The sequence below is a fragment of the Rhizopus delemar genome, genomic scaffold, assembly GCF_000149305.1.
Source record: "Rhizopus delemar RA 99-880 supercont3.13 genomic scaffold, whole genome shotgun sequence".
NCBI lineage: Eukaryota > Fungi > Mucoromycota > Mucoromycetes > Mucorales > Rhizopodaceae > Rhizopus > Rhizopus delemar.
In genome coordinates this window covers 219,783-239,398 of record NW_027137839.1, presented here as the reverse complement: position 1 = coordinate 239,398, position 19,616 = coordinate 219,783, and the positions used below count along the sequence as shown (strand labels likewise).

Genomic DNA, 19,616 nt, shown 5'->3' with positions numbered 1-19,616 from the left:
GTTTTTTTTTTTTCCTCGATCTTCTATGATTTACAATAAAAAAGGCTTATTGTTTTCTGACTTTTACTTACCTGATTCTTCTGTACTGTTGGTTTTAATGGAATTTGTTGTATTTGAGGATAGTTCACATTTATAAAAGTAATAAATGTTCAGTATAATAAAAGAAACAAGAAAGCTTCGTATAATGAATTGTACAGTATTAAAATCAATTCTATAAAAGTTGTTGCACAAGTTAATACTATTCAATTAGTTATATAACAATAAGCAGAAAGCTAATTGTAATTAATTGATATAAACAAATAAAAGATGAAACATAAGAACGATCATCCGTTTGTAGTAATTACATGTATGAGAGTAGCTAACTTGTATAGAAACTGAACAGGTTATTATTAGAAGAGACATTACTTATGACATTTATATATAAAGGATTATTACGAGTGGTTCATGAAGTAGAAAGGCTCAGATCTGGATTACACTAAGAACTGCGTCTTTATTAATGAGGCTGGATTTAACATCAACATGAGAAACAATTGGGCTAGGTCAGCTGTAGGAACACCTACCAAGTAGAAATTGAAAAGACTCGTTCTCCCTCCCACCCCATTATCGGTGCTATACACTGTAGTGGTGTTATCCATGTTGTTGTGAAAAAACCATCACCTAAAAAGCAAAGAGGCCCAAAAACTCAAACATCGAAGACAGCTAAACCTCAAAAAAAAAAAAAGAAAGCTGGCAGGAGACAAAGAGCAAAGAGCCTACCATAGCGTACGTTGATGTTGAGGAGAGGACCGCTGTCGAAAACAACAAGCTAGGAGCAAAGGGTGCAACTATTGCCCATTTTGTGAAATTTATGAATGAGCTTCTGGATATCATGGACATGGATGAGAGTGATAGGGGTAGTTATCTTGTAATGAATAATAACTGTACTACTCATAAGTCTCATACAATGATAAGAAAAATTGAGAGTAGAGGTTATAGTGTAATGTACTTATTTCCTTACTCGCCAGAGCTAAACCCAATTGAGTAGTTTTGCGCACTTGTCAAAGGAAAAATGAAGCGCCACAGGTTGAATAGATTCAAGATAGGGATTCACAAGACGCAATTATCATTAGTACCAATATTATCATTTGCTTCGTCACATTAGTTTAAAAAGTAATAATGAATTGAGTATAAATTCGCTTGTGATAAGTGACCACTGGACCTCATTAAGTACATCAAGCTGTTTAGAGTGAGATAAAATAAGGAAAATAAGATGAAAAGGGATTAAAGGAAAGTATGTGTTTCAAAAGAATTCTTTTTATTGACTAAAAAAAAAAAAAAAAAAAAAAAAAAAAAAAAAAAAAAGTGAATTATTTCATGAACCACTCGATCTATCATACATCTGGTTATAGACAACATCCTAGAATAAAACTAACCTCAACTGTTTCTCCGCTTTGATTTTTGCTTTTCGGACTATCTTCTATGCCGTTTTCCTTTCCAAAGGTTTTACTTGTGGAATTCCTGTGTAGCCTGTCAAGAATGAGTAAGGGGAGGGGAGGGGTGGGGTGGGACAGGTGAGGGAAACGCGAGGCACTTGGTCAGACTAGAGCAAAATGATATAAAGATCAAGATAAAGTAAGTAAATATCCTGATATGACTACTAATAATGTGAAATAAGCTAAGAGAGACATTTGAAAGGCATATACTACAAATTGCCAAGAAAAAAAAAGAAGTGCAGCATAAATTTAAGCAAGGAAGTGTTTTTAACTATTAAATGTATTTTATTTGCATTATGCAGCTTTTTAAGCTTGTTTTTGCTTCAATGCCTCATGCCTATCAACAAGCCGATTATACTCTTCAGTCTGTTGTATGATTTGCTTTTTCAAATTCTCCATATCCTTTTCTTGGTTTCTCAATTCTTCCACTTCAACTTTGAGTGCAGTAATTTTATTTTTATAGCTTGTTTCCATTGTATTTAAACGCTCTTGGTCTTGAGTACTTGAAACGTGTTCTTGCTTGGCATCTTCCAGTTCTTCTTCTCTCTTCAACATGGCTATCACTAAACTACTAGTACGCTCAAGAATACTACACACAAGCAAAGTTAGCTCATAGAAGATAACTTTTGTATAATTTACAGTGATAAGAAAAGAGTAAATCCTGTCAAGTATATATTTCTTTGCGCATAAAATTTAGTGGCCTTTATGCTTACTTCATAATTATGATCATGGTGACTTTCTTCTTCATTTTCTGTAATACGCTGTAATCGATTGACGGCATCTATTTCAAACATGTAAGTACTTATATAATATCACTTTGTATATTATACCAATAAATAAAACAAAGATGAAGCCAAAGATAATTCTTAGTGTGTTCAAAGCTTTAGCAACCTTATAGCATAAAAAATGGATAAACACATGTAACATTATTGTATAGTACTACTTACTAAGGGAGAACTGGATGCAAATTTAAACATGGCTCTACGCCAGCGAGAAGGGAGTGGTAACTGAGTAAGGTTTTAGCTTTATGTATTTTTTTTTTCTTTTTTTTTTTTACTTCCTTACAACAATGACACCAAAGACAAACATCTAACAAAGACGGTAATGAGTAAAGTAAGTTTTACTATTATTTAGCATATCACCTCTAGAAGTAGAATAAAAAAGGTAGTGGTGTAGTAAATTGTCATTTTTAAACACTAAAAAAGAACAGGGTAAATTTGGAGGAAAACAGGAAGTTAAAAAAAAAAAGGTAAAGTTACACCTAAAAAAAATGAGCAAAATATTAGGAGACTACTCATTTGCTGTCTTTTTCAACTGCATAAACTCTTTAAGTGACAATAAACAGTTTTTTAATAAATCTGTCTTTTCTTATTGAACTGAGCCGAGTACAATAAAAAATACATGTTAATAACAACGCTCTCTTTTTTATCATACAATGCAATATAGCGATCTAAAAAGGAGAATGTCTTTGATCAATTATGTAAAAGTATATTTTACGAGGATGTCGACTCATGGGCTATTTGATATATAGACAGCCTAGGATCGTCTCTGGAACTTACAAAATCATTGTTTCCAAGCCATCTGCGATGATGATTTATATTAACGCAATATCTTAGAATTATCCAAGGAGCCATCTAAAAATAAATCCACAAGCAGGATACACACACGCATATATTTATATATATTTTATAAGCAACTTCAATTGTTACAGTTATGAATAAAGTTCCACTATGATTCAATAGTGTATTTATATAAAAAAAGGAAGAAGAAGAAAAAGAATAGTTTGACTGTCCTTTTCTTTGTTAAACTGTAACCTGTACACTTGTAAAATATGTACAAGTGTTTTGGTTTGGTTTATTGCTCATTTCCCAAAAAGAAGTACATAAGCATTTCGATAAAATTAAGCTCTTTCCCTCTTCCTAGATCATTTAAATGGTGTAAGAATGCAGTCAATGCAACTTTGTTTTTACAAATTCCTATTGGCTCAGGTTTTTTTAGTAAAAATACCATTTGTATCTTTTTCAGGTACTTTTCTCTTTTCTTTCTTTTTGTATAAAAGTAGAATTGTCTTTCTTTTAGTTTTATGGGCACATTATAAAATGTCTGAAGTAAGAAGAGACAATATCACCAATGATCACTGGTATAATTATTTACAAACACAAGGAGTGATTGTATCTGAAACAGAAAAACAAACGCGGTAAGAATAACAATAGCACCAACACGTACCTAATTAATATGAAACAGAAATAAAGTAGTGGATATGCTACGTAATACAATGGTTCGATTTCAAAATATAGTAGCGAAAAATATGTATTGGAAAAGACAAGACATTGAATGCATTTTATCACCTTTTGGATCGTTTGGATTAGGCGGATATATCAAGAACGATGTTGTAGAACTGGCCTTGGTTTGCCCTTACCAGATACATCGAAGTGATTTTTTCAAGTTTTTTCCAGAGCTATTGAAAGAACAGTCTTTAATAAATAATATTGAAGTAAGCATATAGAAAAGTTGCTTGTATATATGTAAAGTTGATAAACCGATGCTTTTTTTTTTAAATTCTAGCCAATTAAAAAGGCAACTGTGCCTATAATTAAATGTGTCATTGACAGAATATCAGTAAATAAGTTTTCATTGTTATTGTAGTTGTACGACACCACTTATGATAAATTATAGGTTAATATATCATTTATTCGATTGAAGTTGGAAAGAGTCACACACAGAATCAACTTTTTAGATAATTCACTCTTACAAGATATGGACGATGCATCCTTAGCTACTATGGATGGGCCTAGACTGAATCAATTCAACAAAAGCCAAATTAAACCATCCAACGTCCGGCTTTTCCAAGTCTCTCTTCAGTGCATTAAATACTGGGCGATTCAACGTGGCTTATATAATGCAGAGATTGGTTACCTTAATGAAACTGCATGTACTTTGTTGCTTATCAAGACTTTTATGTTTATCCAAAGCAAGGAAAAGTTATCAATAACAATTATCCTGCAAAATTTTTTCCAAATGTGGAGTAAATGGCCTTGGAAGACACCTGTTATATTGACAAATCACATACCTGACAAAAATGGTAACAAGTTAGAGTACAGTTCTATCACAGGTTCTCAAAAAGCCATGATGCCTATTATATCACCGTGCTATCCTGTTTATAGCGTAACACCTTATGTTACAAAACTAACTCAAAAAACTATACAATTGGAATTTGAAAGAGGTAATCACAATCATACAATAGCATTATAATAATTCACATCAACAGGGAAGACTGTACTTGAAACAGAATCACCACCTTTAGTCACTATTAACAAACTTTTTAACTCGATTAATTACTTATCAAGATATAAGCATTTTATAAGTGTTGTCACTAGTTCATGTGTACTCACCAATCATGATATTTGGTAAAATATTATGAATAAATGAATCTATAATACATTAAATGTTTTATTTTGTTAATACTAGGTCGCATAATATGGCTAGTTATATACCAAAATATATTGAACTCATTGAAAAAAATACAAACATAATTATGATCCAGCCCATGATGAATCCATACAAAGTACAAATACAATATCTCACTTCACAAGAAAGAATAAACTTACAAAATGGTCTTTCGCCTCAAAGAGCAAGAGTTCCTGACGAGGCAGATATATCGAACCCAGGTATCTTATACTTGACCTATTATACAATCTGTATACAAATTCAAGAACAATGTAAGTATAAAAAGTATTTATTTCTATTTTCCAACACAATAGGGTAGGTAAAGAATTGGACTTGACCAAGTCTGGCAAGTCATTTCTGGCATTATTAGAGAGTAAAAAGAGTAAAGCAGATAGCGATATACAATGGGCTATAGTACATAATAACAAGAAGGAAATAGCTACACTTTTAAATATGAAAGAATAATAAATAAAAATTACAATCTTCTAGCGGTATTGTTTTGATCTTTTTCTATGGTATCTGCAGTGTCGATAAATCCAACCAACACATAGCGTTCTCCTTTTGTAATCTCCATTCCACTATGCATCACTCTCGCATCATGATAGGCACAATCACCCTGGCCCAGATGGACTACTTGATCGATACTTGCAAAATAAGTACCACCCCCTTCAAAGTCATCGGGGTGACTGATCAGCAAGGTGATCGAAAACAGACAACCATCTGCATGTAAGCCTAATCCTCTTTGTTCCTCTGCCGAATATTTCACCAAAAAAATATCTCTGAAACCTAAATCGCTCGGCTTGAATCCATAGTGTGTGGCTAATCGGTCAAAGAGTCTTGATTTCATCAGTGGTTCTAAATAATCCAATTGACCGTTGGATCGAATGGGGATATCGGTCGTCGCAAAGGCAGAATGACGAGCCTTGGTCCAACTTTCTTGCTGTTTACAAATCTCAAGTATTTTATTACATTCTGATGCACTTAATACCTTTGTAGCTGTTCCTGGTGTTTGAAATGCTTCCTTTTTGTGACAAAAGATCATTCTATTCTCAGTCATGGATCGTTTTGAAGGATCCTGTGGCAATCGTAGTATTTTTTCATTAAAGTTAGATTCAAAAATCTTTTTACGTTCTTCTAGTTTTTGTTGTTCTTCATTAGAAATTTCGCCAAATAGATCAAATGAACTTTCGATCATGGTTTTTAAGAAAAAAAATAAAATGAAAAAAAAAGTAACACCCCTCCTCTTTTTTTTCTCTCTCTCTGTCTCACACTCTTTATCAATTGGCCATGAGGACAAGTGATTCATTTGTTGAACCACTCATTAGAGAAGAGAAAAAAGAAAAAAAGAATCAATACCGATTTGATAGATTATTTATTAAAAGATTAAGTGGTCTTTTAAAGATACTATTTGATACAAACAAAGTGCGTTTGTTGTATGTAACATTAATTTGTTTTGCTATTGGATATGAAGTACTGGTTTACTTTGTTGGTTTGATACCAAGTCATTTTTATTCTATTCTTATTGCTCGAGACCTTTCTGGATTTATTCGATATACGATCCCTTGTTTATTATTAGTCTTTACAACTGCCACTGTAAGCTATTATATGAATACAGTATGTGATCTCAACTATTATCGTAGTGCAAAAGTCTATTAAAGTTTGTTGGAGGGTTATTTGCTATCAAGACAAGGCGTGTACTAACTGTTCATTTGCATAATCAATATATGAAATCGAAATGTGCTTATAACTTATTAATCAATTCATCTGCCACAATTGATAATCCGTAAGTTCTTTCACCCTTATTTAATTAAATCATGACTAATATGGACAAGTGATCAACGTATTACACAAGATGTGGATAAATTTGCAGAGACACTCCAAGAAATTATAACCACGCTCATCATTTCCCCTGTCTTGGTTATTTATTATGCTTTTAAATGTTGGATGGTCACTGGTTTCTCTGGTCCCTTGATCATCTTGATCTATTTCTTGGTTGGTTCCTTAGTAAGCCGTAAACTCATTCAACCTATTGTCAACGCTGTCTTTTATAAAGAATATGAAGAAGGAAACTTTCGGTAAAAGGCTATATTTTGTTTATCAATCTGTTTATTAAATCACAGTAGTTATTTTCATGTTCGTGTAAGACAATACATTGAATCCATTGCATTTTGTGATGGAGAAAAGGATGAGATCAACAGAGCCAATCAAAAACTGGACATTTTATTAACCTATCAACGATCTATTGTGAATAACGAATTGTTTTTGAATAGTAAGTACAGTTAGATATACGCAAGATGACTTACTGTTTATCTAGTTGCAAATGAAAGCTTTTCCTATTTTGGTTCTGTTATTAGTTATTTTCTTGTTGCCATTCCTATTTTTACAGGTGTTTTAAATGATAAAGATGCTAGTGAACTTAGTTCCATCATCAGCCAGGTAATAAAGCATATCTTAATCACACAACGCTCACTGACATGTTATAAACAGAGCTCGTTTGTAGCAATGTACTTGATTTTCTTATTTTCAACTATCATTGAACAATCCACTAAACTATCTGACCTTGCTGGCTATACTGCACGTATTTCTGAACTCTTGGAAGCATTGGAAGATATCAAGGATGAATCAGAAGAGATTCATCTATCAAACAGTGATCACATCCAATTTGAAAACATCACACTTTACTCTCCAAACGAAAAATTACTCGTCCGCCATCTTGATCTGTCCGTTTCTGAGGGTGATCGTTTGGTGATTACAGGACCAAATGGTAAGTGTGATACAACCCATAGCTTCGTTTAACAAATACCCCTATTAGGAAGTGGTAAAACATCCATCTTACGGACTTTGGCTGGTCTATGGCCTTCCAGCGAAGGCGTCATTCGTGTACCTAAAGACATTTTGTTTTTACCCCAGATACCTTATCTCGTCGACGGTTCTTTGCGTGATCAAATTTCTTCTGAGGGTAAGTGAGTCAGTGTATTGCATAAAACAATGATATTCATACTTTTGTGTAAGCAGTCAGCGATGAATCAGTGATGGGCCTACTTGAAAAAGTACGTTTAAGTCATCTTGCGGGCATGATCGAATCGTTTGATACACGACAAGAATGGTACAAATTATTATCACCTGGTGAACAACAAAGGCTTGCGATGGTTCGTGTTTTCTATTCAAAGCCTCGCTTTTTAGGTATTAGGTGTATCCTTTTAAAGAAAACAAAATCATAACGTGTAATTATTTATAGTATTGGATGAAGCACTGAATGCAGTAGATGAAGAAAGTGTAGAGTACTTCTATAATTTATTAAGTCAACTCGATATAACAATTATAAGTGTCAGTCATCAGCCCAATGTTATCAGATATCATACTACTCTCCTTTACTTGGATGGAAAAGGTGGTTATACGATCCAAAAAATTACATAAAGGCATTAGGCCATATTTCTTCAATCATCGGATTACTCATTAATCCTTTAATAAACCCTCTCCAAACAGCACTTTCGGTCACTTTGTGACTCCATTCTGTAAACTGCGTTCCGTCCTCTTGTTCTTGCTGTTGTCGTGGAAAGTCATGTCCCTCGATAACTAATGTTTCAAAAAAGGACGTGCCCAACTTGGTGACGGATTCAGACTTTTTATCTTGCATCAGCACTAAACAATCGCTTGTAAAGACACCTAGTGTTTGGCCTTGAAAAAAGGACATGTTTTGTTGTGCACATTTTTCAAGTGAGGTAGGCAAGACATCCTGAAGTAGGCTGCGAAGAAGATGGGTACTATTGTTATGTCTATTCTTTGAATACAATAAAGGCGTGGATATTAAGCATGAACCAAGTTCAGCTACCAAAAGTGTTACTAAGAATAAGAGTCATTTTGTGTATTTTACCTGCTCTCACAGCGCCACCACTTTTGCCGGCTTCTAATACTTCATCCACAATCATGCTCACAAACCAGTGGCCACCACCAATCTCTAATGCTGTTTCAAACAAGACCATGTCCAAGTAATGTGAAACAACTTGCTGATCAGACATGTTTTGATTGCTATCCCATAAGGAGCCCGTATTGGCATCCACATCACTCATAAACATTGATCGACCACTTTTTACAATATATCTAAACATCATCTGTGTCTTTTCAAACAATGTACCGGGTGTCACACCTGTTGTCACTGTCTCGGTATGAAACACACCATCATTGTCCAGTTCTTCCATCATCTTGTTCTTTTTCTTCTTTAGGATGAAATCAATACATTCTGATATATCATTTATTATAGTTTCATTTCCTTCCTTTTTCACAAATGCGGCTTCTTGTCGTTTATAATCTAAAAGTGATTCAAGGGAACCCAAAGCAAGGTAACCATAATGATATGCCTGACGATCAGAAGAAGAGGACATGATAAAAAGTCGAAGGCAAGACAGTGCAATCGTGGATTCATCATGAACAAGTTCTTTACAAAGCAACGGAAATAGACTGGCCTGCGTGAAATCCAAATACGCAGTTTGAAAGTATGACATCATGCTTGTAAAGGTCTCTTGTTGGATCTGATTTTGTGAATAGAGCAGCATGCTTCTGTGGACAATAGTGGGAGCAATCATTAAGAGATGCTGAGGCTTGGTGCTTTCCAGAAGGTTGTTGATGTCCCTTCCTCTTCCAGCCAAAGTACTCAACCAGCTATTCACAAGTTGATCCATATTGATATCATCAATATCCTCACCATAAATGATTGTGCCTCGCTTAAAGAATTGAAAAGTAAATCCCTTCGGCTCTTTAAATACACTGTCCATATCCTTGTAAAGCTAAAGAGTAAAACGTTATACATGTGTTTAATATAAAGGCTGATTTTATTTACCTTGAATCGGTTCATGACAGAAAAAATAAGATGCCACACTTTTCCAAACTTATTATACAACAATTGAATACCATCCAATCCTTGCTCGGGGGTTGTCTTTTGTTCTCCTTCATCCATATCGAAATCAATACTAGTACTTTCTGGTGTCCAATGATTACAAAAGTTTTCCAAAGGAGTCAACAAGTGTGAAGGGGTATAAAGCTGAAGAATTAAATCAACACTGCAAGGACACTCGATCAAGGCATCACATATTTTACTAACAGAGTGGAAATTGTTTTCTAATGTTTTTTCTTGTAGTATCTCTAATATGAAATCCAGTACTCTGCGTAAATGAATAGAGGAAACTAGTCCAATATGTAATAATTCTGTTAATTCAACAATGGATAGATTTGCTCTTAATGATTCCATTCGTTGATCAAGGTTCTACGACATCTTTAGTAAACATTCAGTATTTTTTTAAAAAAAAAATGTATTTACTTGGTCTACAACCACAGCAGGCGACGATCTCTCTTCATTATCTTGATCTATATCCATAAGGCTTTGGTTTTTGTTGCCCAATAACTCTGCTACCATGTGAGGCCGTACAAATCCTTGACGCTCACAGACATATACTAGATTGGTGTAGATGTCATTACTACTAAGTGACCGAATGGATTTAACCACTCCAGGTCCATTCAAATCAGTAGAATAGTTGATATCATTAATCATATTCATAATATCATCCTCATCCTCATCATCTTCTTCACCAAAGGCAATTTTATCCACAAGAGTCGAATACATTGAATCAGGTGCATAAAATTCAGGACAGCAAGCTGGTTGGCTGCAAGCGTTTAATAAACCAGTAAATCCTTTGAGTTCTCTTAAAGAAGATTCTACCGCATTCATTTCCTTTATAAATATAAGATAAACATGTAAAAGCCTTTAACTCTTTCTTTTTATACCTCCACTGATGATGATGTACTAACTCCTTGATGTGTTTTCCTTTCTTGTAATTTACTAATAATAGCAGGTAGCTATCACGATAAACGTTTAGAGAAAGACTTTTTCTGACAACAGCTGTTACCTTGACCAAGACCAAGCTTTTCCACAGTAGTCTATTGGTGGCAACTACTATATTACATCCTTTGTCTTGATTTTCATTAGAATCCTTTTCTAAATGAGGACCATGACAGCTTGTATTGAGTGCTGCTTCTCGAAGGCCAGTTAAAGCAGTAAACCAAATTTCCAAATAAAATGATTCGTCAAATGACCCCTTTTATGAATGTTATTACAAAGTAAGAAATTTGGTACTGATATTTACCTTGACTGTTTGAAGTTTAAGTAAATGATCTACTATAAAATCATCTTCTAATGAAGGCCGTATTTGAACCTAATCATCTATTGTTAGAACTAGAATGCTGCTTTCTGTACTAGCTTGTTACCATATGGTACAAGAACCCCATGATGCCTGCACTAGGCATCGCTCTTGCTGTTCCTTCATCTTCTAATTCATGATACTTCATATGGACCGCCATCCTTCGTTCAGAATCTCTATCTGCTAACCTTTGCACGAGTGTCAATAGCTTTTGTACATGCGCATTTTGTGAAACATGAGTTGATGCATTGTTCTTTATAAATGGATCAGAAGGCGTCAATTTGTGCTGACAAGAATACCAAGGCTCTATCAAACAGTCAGTGTTCCTATCACTCATCCTCTCTGTTTCGTTTACCGTGATTCGTTGTGGCAAGACCTGCTTGTCGTCGTAAATTATTCCTTACTTCAAAAATCCGTTTTGCACCCTTTTTCTCAATCAAATGAATCATGATCTGTGCTGCAGCCACCGCATTCTCTGCCTCGATCCATCGTTTGCTCTTTCTTCTTTCTTCATCCGTGACGAATCCACGATGTGGGATACTGATTTCTTCCTTGACATCTTCATCCATTCTTTGTGTATTATCCATGTCCAAAGTAGCATCGAGGTCCATGCCGGATATGGAAGGCTGTGATGCTAACGAGAATTGAGAATCAAATCCTCCTTGAGTGTTGGTGTGGAAGGAAAGAGCCGAGGTGAGTGTCACGGGTGAGTTCTCGGGTGATTGCGTATTGTCTGGGTAAAGACCAACAGCGACAATATGAGATAAAAGACAAAAGAGGTCACTGAGGATATCGACCCATGCTAGATTAGGGTTGCCCTGCTGTAAATTGGACACGATCGTGTCTGTACTGACGGCGGTGGATAATAAGACGGGTAGGAGACGCAAGAGAAAAGACCACTGATAGGGATTTCTATTGACAGTGGAAGGGCCGAATTTTAAAAGTTGAGGTACAAAGGTCTCTAGAGAAATGATGCTGTTGTTAGTATTGGTGCTGTCAAGTAAGGTGTTGGCTCCAGTGGTGGCAAATGTGATGTAGGATTCAAGTAATGGATCGGATACTTTGGTTACTGAAAAAATGGAACTTAATAATAATTCTGAGGATAGTATTAGTTTACATGATTAATGTATTTGAGAGCAAGATATATTTCAATATACCACAAAGTTCATTTTCAAATTGTTTGTCAACAAGACACTCTTTTGTTGGAATGGACCACTAAAATAAAACAAAAAGAAGAAAAGATAAGTACAAGTAAATTAAAGCAAATTGTTTCATTACTTGTTCACATGAAAGGCCATGCAAGTATGCATATCGAAGTACTACTTCAAGTTGTTTAGCTGATGTCATTGAAGCAATACACGCAAAAAAAAAGGAAAGAAATCAAAGTCGTTCTTTTAAACAGTCACTGACTCCAACCACTTTTGAATGCATGAATAAATTCATGCACACAAGTCGATAAATGTTGTCAACTATTATTTGCTGAAATAAATCTGGAAAAAAATCATAGAACAATGAGAGAAGTTATTTAATAATGGAATAAAAAACATTTTTGGTTAGAATTGACAACTTTTTTTTTTTTTTTAATATAAACACTTCTTTTTTTTTGTGTACTTTTTATTACGATTATTAATTATGAAAGTAAACGTTTTCTTTTTATTCATCTCATTCATACTTTATGTACTCGCTCAAGATCGTCCTATCTTTGGAAGTCATAAGCTAGTAGCATATATTGTAGACTGGGATCTTCCAAGGACCATTTATTGGGATAAACTTGATCATGTATCCTATGCTTTTGCTGTACCAAATAAAGAAGGTGATTTAAATGGATTTAATAAAACCCAACTCAATCAAGGTAAACTCCACTTTTAATTAGAGAAATAATAATTTAATGCTATTATTTACTAGTGGTAAAAGAAGCACATCATCACGGTAAAGGTGTCAGTTTAGCTATTGGAGGGTAAATGGAAAGAATGACAAGTTGTATTGTTTTACTAACATATCTTCATAGTTGGACAGGATCCATCTATTTTAGTTCATTGGTTAGAACAGAAGCATCACGTAAAAGTTTTGCTACAAATCTAATCAATGCAGTTGAAGAATACGATTTAAATGGACTCAACATAGATTGGGGTAAATAACAAGAAAAAAAGAAAGAGGATTACAATGACATTTAATCTGTTTACTAGAATACCCAAATGATCCTCGTGGTATTTTTTGTAATCGAAGGTAATTAAAAAATAAGAGAGAATTTTTTTTTATTAAAATCAATTATAGAAACCTTCAGGACACAAGCAATTTTCTAGCTCTCATTCAACTCCTTCGAGAAACGTTAGACAAAAAATATCCCAAGGAACACAAGATAATCACTGCTGCAGTCAGTACTTATACATTTAAAGATGATAAGCAAAACAGTATAAAGACACTAGATGACGGCTGGTCCAAATACATGGATGCGTTCTATATTATGGTACTTATAAAACCACAAAGACCACCCTGTATTATTCATCCCATTCTGAAATACTAGGCTTATGATTTGAACGGCATTTTCAGTCAAAATTCATCTGCTAATGCACCACTTGAGATCTCAAACATGACGAATCCAACGACCAGTGGTGCTGCTGCTGTTCAGTCATGGATCAGCGCTGGTATTCCATCCAACAAGATCTATTTGGGGGTCCCCTTTTATGGTTACACTCATAAAACAACAGCAGAGATCAACCTGGAGACAGGTATCCACGTTCCCTTTGATCGAAAGATACCTCAGATCAAGGGTGATTCATATGATGATTTTGCTGCAGATCCTTGTCCAGGGGCCAATCGTTCTTTTTCAGGTGAAATACAGTGGCGAACGATAGAGCAGCGAGGCATTGATCGTAACGCGTCGGGTTGGGCTACTTTCTGGGATTCGACAAGTCAGACGCCTTTTGCTTATAAACAAGACAATCAACAATTTGTTACTTTTGATAACCCAACTTCTTTACGCATCAAGTCAAACTATGTGAATGAAAATAGATTGGGTGGTGTCATGCTTTGGTCTCTTGAAATGGATGACACAGACCATTCTCTTTTAGAGGCACTGCAAGATGTTCGTACGTTTATTTCTTGAATAACCAATAAATTTCAAACATTGGATTATCAATGATGCCTTTTGTCTTTTCAATTGACCAGCCTCTGGTTTTCACCTTTTCAAAAAACTCTCTTTCATCGGGATTTCTTTCTTTATAGCTCAATAAGGCTCTTGAGTTCTCATTCTCCAACAACCAATCCAAGGTGTCTAAAAGCAAATCGTGTGATGATTGGTTGTAAAGCACATCAGTCAACAGGATTAAATTAACATGTTTGTATTCCTCCTGTCTTTCACTTCCCCAAGACAGCTCCTTGACAAATACAGAATTGTTGTTTTCCATCAAGTCTACATTTTGTTGCATGATTTCAAGTGCATCTGCAAGATCGGTTAAATAAGTCTCTTTTGGCTGTAACACTTGGTTAGCATAGATGCCCACCAATCCAGTACCACTTCCTTTATATCAATAAGTTACTCATCACGCTTTACGTTTTTTATGATTACCAAGTTCCAATAAGGTATCATAATTCTTTAATTCATCCTTATTTTCCTTTATAAATTGGCACATACTCAGTCCACAATCCCTAAACATATAGTGAATAAAGAGATGCATGACCCTCTTTCCTCTCTTTACCAAATATGCCTTGCAATACTTTGAACAGCATCTTCACGGATCCGTATCACCTTATTCTCATTCACTCTCATTATTCTCTCTGCCTGATTTCCACTCACAGCCTCTCCGTGTCTCTGTTTTGCTGCCTTGGCTTCTATGGGACTTGACCAGGTAGGAATCAGCCAAAGACTGTCTGAAAACAAGTAGGCATTTTGCCAAACGCCATGAGCTTGACTGGTTCTTGAAGAAGGAGATAAGAACATGCCAAATTGAATTGATACGGAATGACCAAGAGGCAAGGACTTACCTGGTAAAGGTTCAATCACCAACTTGTTTACTGTCCCTCCTCCTTGAAGAGGGTCATAAGTCAACATGATATCTCGAGATAAAGGTGAATCGCCAAGTGCAGATCCCGATCTCTTTCTTTTCGTGTTTAATACTCTCAACCCAAGTTGTGATGATCCTTGCAGACTGCAAACGATTGAAATAGGTTCCCAATAGGTACAATCACCAAGATCGCTTTCAACTGTCCAAACAATAGTAAACTGTTGACCTATAAGATATTCTGTTGGTGGTGGCTTTAAGAAACGGATGTAATAGAGTGGGATCGCTGTCATTAATGAAAAAAGAAAGAAATTTTTTTGTAAAGTTCTTTTTGGTGATATACTTTCTAGTGCAGTGATTTGCGTTTAAAATTCAAGAATTTCTGAATGTGATCAAACTTTAGCCAGCCAATCAAAATAAAAGTAAGCGTAATCAAAGGTTCCTTAAATCATTCAACTGGCAAAGATTTTTTTACCACTTATCAATGAATACGAAAAAGCTTGGTATTCTGTCCCTAACGAAGCCCTTCTTTTCTGTAAAACTTTACTATGTCTTTACTAAAAAGAACAGTTTTCTTGAACTTTTTGATCTACAAACATTGAACGCAATTTAAAATTTTTCAACAAAACACCTGATATTCTTCAAGCAATTCGCGATCATGGGGACTCTCTCTTATTTTTACCTCCTTACTCGCCATTTCTATGCCCTACTGAAGAGTGCTGGGCAAAAATCAAGCAAGAGGTGGGCAAGACACCTTTAATGAAGAACGAAATTTTAGCTGACCGTATAGAAGCAGCAGCAAAAACAGTTACAGTAGAAAATAGTAGAGAGTGTATCTGTCACTCCTGTAAATTTTTTTCCCAAGTGTTTGAACATGGATAGAATATAAGTGCCATAATAATAAGATCGAAATGTCTTTAATTATAAGATATAGAACCCTTCTAAAGCAATGTAAATTTCTTTTTTTTTTATTTACGATTCAACAGGACAATATGGGTATGTGAAATTCTGGTTGATGATTAGTATTTTAGTGGGTATTCCCGCGAACGATCCATGCATCCATCCTTGATACTTTGAATAGTCGATATGCCAAAGCCCGGTGATCTTGGTTCTTCTAGTTCAACTTCTTTCTCTTGTTTTGTCATGCAGTTCGCCCAAAATACTTTATATAAGGAATCAATGACTCGATGTTCTTTCTGTTTGTAAACAAATCTTCTGCTTGTACTGAATTTGGAAAGATGATTTCGAATACTTCTGTCATGGTATAAAATGAACTATTTAGCATTTTTTGGGTGATGTCAACTTTGAGATGATACCTTACAAAAGAAAAATATTAGAAACCAAGTATAAAAATGGAGCGTGGTATAGCACAAAGAACCAGAGCTTATGTCGTTTTACCATGGATCTGAAAAGCAAGAACAGAACGCCATTTGGATCCTCCAATAGCCTTGGTAGTCATAATAGCTAATATCAAGAGATCATTGGCTAAACTTCCGATATTCGGATTTGGCTTTGCTAATTTGGCTTTAGGAATTCCTTAAACAACCATCTATTGCAGCAGCCACATTTCGATGAATGCTTTTTACCTTATTCGTAGATACAAACTTTTACTGACAACAATATTTAAAATGTTGTTTTCTTCATCTATTAACATTTCTTAGTACCTTTTTGTTCAAAGAAGCGCTCTTAAATATGCTAATGAACCTTTGGTCAATATCCCAGTTTGCAGATAAAACCGAATTTGATGCTTGATATTCCAATGTTGCCAATTGGATCAGACATCAGACTCATGTTAATAAGAGAAATGATACTACTGTTTTCCATATGTCCGAAAAGGCATTGAAAGCTTGTTTGTTGCCAAAGAAGGTGCAATACTTCATATATGAGCACAGTAAAACAAAAATGGTAAAGCATCTGAATCTAATGAAGTAACTACTAAAAAAGAAAGGAGAGTAACAAAAAAGCTTCTTCTATTAAGTAAAAGGAAGTTCTTGATTTCTTACAAGTATTGAATGCCTTCTGCCAGAAGTTTTCCATAGAGTCTTTTTAAGTTGTTAAAGGATTATGACTGTTATATTTATGATTGTTTAAAAAGATTCATTACTATGCAGTTGTGCTTTGTCAAATAGATGGTTATTGTGGTTGGATGTGCCCTGCCGATATGTTCGAAGGAATTCTGGTCACCCTACGTTGATGCTAGAGTGGGAAGTATGAAGTTCTGCTGTGTACTGTCTTTATGCGTCGCCAAGTTGCACTACGGTCGCCTAGGTGATATTGTTATTTCGATCTCCTTGGATTTCTCATCATTAGAGGCAACTATTTAACAACCTGCTTTTCTGCATTATTACTGTTAATAGCCATGAAAAACATCCTTCTCCATTATTATTTCAAGTGATTATAAAATGGTAGATTGCGTAAAAGCATTTGTAGCTCTTTTTCTATTTTATATCGTTACCATCCTATCTTTTCTTTTACTTCCAATCCTATTTTCTTTTATGTATTGGAGAAATTGTTGCTAAAAGAATACACGTTTTTAATAGATGTAAAAAAAAAGAGAGTTGTATATACAAGTAATTTGCTCAAGAATTGCTTTCCTATCCCATAAAGCTATTATTCCAAGTTGTGATTTCTTACTCTAAATTTTTCTTTAATACAGCCAGTCTGATTTGAAACAGTGAGCACATGATCTGTTTTAACTGTAAGAAACAATGGGGTCAAAAATTGTCGTAGCCTTGACGCAAATAAATTACGAAAAAGAGTTTGCAAACGTTTTGGGATGGCATTGTTATAGCCTGCAAATATTTCTACTTGTATAAATTTGCTGTGAATTTCTTATTGATTATAACCAATCTTTCTATCTTAAGCATCTTCAAACAATCAGGATATTACTATTTATATTGCCCTTTCTCCTTTTTTTTTTTTTTTTTTTTTTTTGTCCTAGATTCTAATGTTACAATAGACATATAACGTATGGTTTAGTAAATGAATAAAAACAAACAGTTATGATAAACAAACAGTTGTGATGAATAAACAGTCGTGATAAACAGACTGACTCAAACTCAAGCCATCTTCAATAAGTAGCTAGCTTAATTGTTTGTATTATTCCCCAAATCAATCGTAGCCGGTCTTTAGACAGGTTGAAGGGAACAATATGAGTAGTTCATTGTACTCAAGCTCTGCATTTTTCTCATGCATGTCGTAATATACGGGCCCATTCTGCATAAGGTGAAGTGATCCAATAACGGCTAGGGTAGTAGTGGGGCTGGCCAGGCTAGGTTGACACTGTAAGGCATCGATGGAAGTCGAGGATCCCTTACACACCATAAGACCCAGATCAAAATCTATACCATACACTGGCTTACGTGACTAATCTTTAATCATTCTATTTGTTTTTGCATGTTTGTTTTTTTGTTTGCTTTATAAATCGTTATTGATGTTCTCTTTTAAGCAAAAAAAAAAAAAAAAAAAAAAAAAAAAAAAATTAATGTTTTTATTCAAGATCAAATCATTCTTTCTGTTTGCACCTATCAAGCGATCACTGCAGGGCAAATGAATCTTAAGCCTCGTCGTAAAAACTTTAGCTTTTGCTGGTCCAAGAGCAGTTGGAAACCAATGCTTGTTCCTTATAGAGATAGAATGGGATGGTGTTTGCGAAAGCTATTGTCCAAATTGACTCTCTCTGGACAAACTAGATTATTGCCTAAAACATATCAGTGTGCTAAGCTATACAAAGACACGTTTTTTATTATTTCCCCTTTTTCTCATAAGCATGTTCTCATAAGTCGGCAGTACTGAGCCTTAGATCAATCTCAAAAGGCACTGCCCATCAAAAATAGGTACAGTGAGTATAAAGTAAGATAAGAATGGGTAGTGAAGAGGGAGTAACATCAAAAGCGTCCTTTATTATTTAGAGTTTAGCAGCGTTATTGAACTTTGAATGAGAGCCAGAATAACACAACTGGCCTTGTTCATTGTATATTTTTGTATAAATATTTGCCAACGTCCTTCCTACATGCTCCACCTCACTCACAAGTTTGATCTTGTTTCCAGGAGCTACACCTTTCATGTATGCAATGGACATGTTGGTCGATACGCCAATCAATTCCCACTGGACTCCTTTAGACAACTTTAATGCAAAACTACTGCACATATCGATCAGGGTAGCCACCAGTCCACCGTGAAGGTTACCGTATCTGAAAAAAAAAAAATTAGCAGGAGTTGACTCGATCTCAAACAAATTTTTTTTAAACCTGTTGGTATGCTTATCTTCAACGATAAATTGCCAAGTTAACTTGTTTGGTTCTGCAGCAATAACCGTTAAACCGTCTTCATAAATTTGTTCAAAAGCAGATCCTGGTACCCGTTGAAAGGTTTTGATCATGGAATCCAGTTCAGGGTAGGCTTCACCTACTTTTTTTTCAATCTGCATCATAATAATAAAATGAAAGAAAGAGTAGTTTTTTTTTTCCAGGTTGAGTCAATTTAAATGACAAACCAAATTATAC

The 19,616-nt window shown here is 34.8% G+C and overlaps 9 protein-coding genes across 9 annotated transcripts; 3 read left to right on the top strand and 6 right to left on the bottom strand.

The window, feature by feature from the left end:
• Positions 1-1,778: 1,778 nt before the first annotated feature.
• RO3G_13939 (uncharacterized protein) lies at positions 1,779-2,449 on the bottom strand (the record flags this gene model as incomplete). The annotated part of the gene is made up of 3 exons (XM_067668523.1): positions 1,779-2,061; positions 2,186-2,253; positions 2,420-2,449. The coding sequence occupies 3 exons, from the start codon at positions 2,447-2,449 to the stop codon at positions 1,779-1,781; spliced, it is 381 nt and encodes a 126-aa protein (XP_067524624.1).
• Positions 2,450-3,571: 1,122 nt separating this feature from the next.
• Positions 3,572-4,724, top strand: RO3G_13938 (uncharacterized protein; the record flags this gene model as incomplete). The annotated part of the gene is made up of 3 exons (XM_067668522.1): positions 3,572-3,669; positions 3,795-3,966; positions 4,149-4,724. The coding sequence occupies 3 exons, from the start codon at positions 3,572-3,574 to the stop codon at positions 4,722-4,724; spliced, it is 846 nt and encodes a 281-aa protein (XP_067524623.1).
• Positions 4,725-5,394: 670 nt separating this feature from the next.
• On the bottom strand, positions 5,395-6,114 carry RO3G_13937 (uncharacterized protein; the record flags this gene model as incomplete). Its single annotated transcript, XM_067668521.1, has 1 exon — positions 5,395-6,114. The coding sequence occupies one exon, from the start codon at positions 6,112-6,114 to the stop codon at positions 5,395-5,397; it is 720 nt and encodes a 239-aa protein (XP_067524622.1).
• A 749-nt stretch (positions 6,115-6,863) lies between these two features.
• On the top strand, positions 6,864-7,886 carry RO3G_13936 (uncharacterized protein; the record flags this gene model as incomplete). Its single annotated transcript, XM_067668520.1, has 5 exons — positions 6,864-6,994; positions 7,040-7,188; positions 7,234-7,355; positions 7,407-7,683; positions 7,732-7,886. The coding sequence occupies 5 exons, from the start codon at positions 6,864-6,866 to the stop codon at positions 7,884-7,886; spliced, it is 834 nt and encodes a 277-aa protein (XP_067524621.1).
• A 442-nt stretch (positions 7,887-8,328) lies between these two features.
• Positions 8,329-12,408, bottom strand: RO3G_13935 (uncharacterized protein; the record flags this gene model as incomplete). Its single annotated transcript, XM_067668519.1, has 10 exons — positions 8,329-8,747; positions 8,794-9,703; positions 9,757-10,179; positions 10,234-10,644; positions 10,820-11,008; positions 11,057-11,125; positions 11,178-11,416; positions 11,466-12,206; positions 12,268-12,325; positions 12,397-12,408. The coding sequence occupies 10 exons, from the start codon at positions 12,406-12,408 to the stop codon at positions 8,329-8,331; spliced, it is 3,471 nt and encodes a 1,156-aa protein (XP_067524620.1).
• Positions 12,409-12,742: 334 nt separating this feature from the next.
• RO3G_13934 (uncharacterized protein) lies at positions 12,743-14,216 on the top strand (the record flags this gene model as incomplete). The annotated part of the gene is made up of 6 exons (XM_067668518.1): positions 12,743-12,962; positions 13,016-13,067; positions 13,119-13,240; positions 13,297-13,336; positions 13,385-13,577; positions 13,635-14,216. The coding sequence occupies 6 exons, from the start codon at positions 12,743-12,745 to the stop codon at positions 14,214-14,216; spliced, it is 1,209 nt and encodes a 402-aa protein (XP_067524619.1).
• A 436-nt stretch (positions 14,217-14,652) lies between these two features.
• On the bottom strand, positions 14,653-15,404 carry RO3G_13933 (uncharacterized protein; the record flags this gene model as incomplete). The annotated part of the gene is made up of 2 exons (XM_067668517.1): positions 14,653-14,758; positions 14,809-15,404. 2 exons carry the CDS (start codon positions 15,402-15,404, stop codon positions 14,653-14,655), a joined length of 702 nt encoding a protein of 233 aa, XP_067524618.1.
• Positions 15,405-16,130: 726 nt separating this feature from the next.
• RO3G_13932 (uncharacterized protein) lies at positions 16,131-16,570 on the bottom strand (the record flags this gene model as incomplete). Its single annotated transcript, XM_067668516.1, has 2 exons — positions 16,131-16,273; positions 16,510-16,570. 2 exons carry the CDS (start codon positions 16,568-16,570, stop codon positions 16,131-16,133), a joined length of 204 nt encoding a protein of 67 aa, XP_067524617.1.
• Positions 16,571-19,018: 2,448 nt separating this feature from the next.
• Positions 19,019-19,543, bottom strand: RO3G_13931 (uncharacterized protein; the record flags this gene model as incomplete). The annotated part of the gene is made up of 2 exons (XM_067668515.1): positions 19,019-19,304; positions 19,362-19,543. 2 exons carry the CDS (start codon positions 19,541-19,543, stop codon positions 19,019-19,021), a joined length of 468 nt encoding a protein of 155 aa, XP_067524616.1.
• Positions 19,544-19,616: the final 73 nt, after the last annotated feature.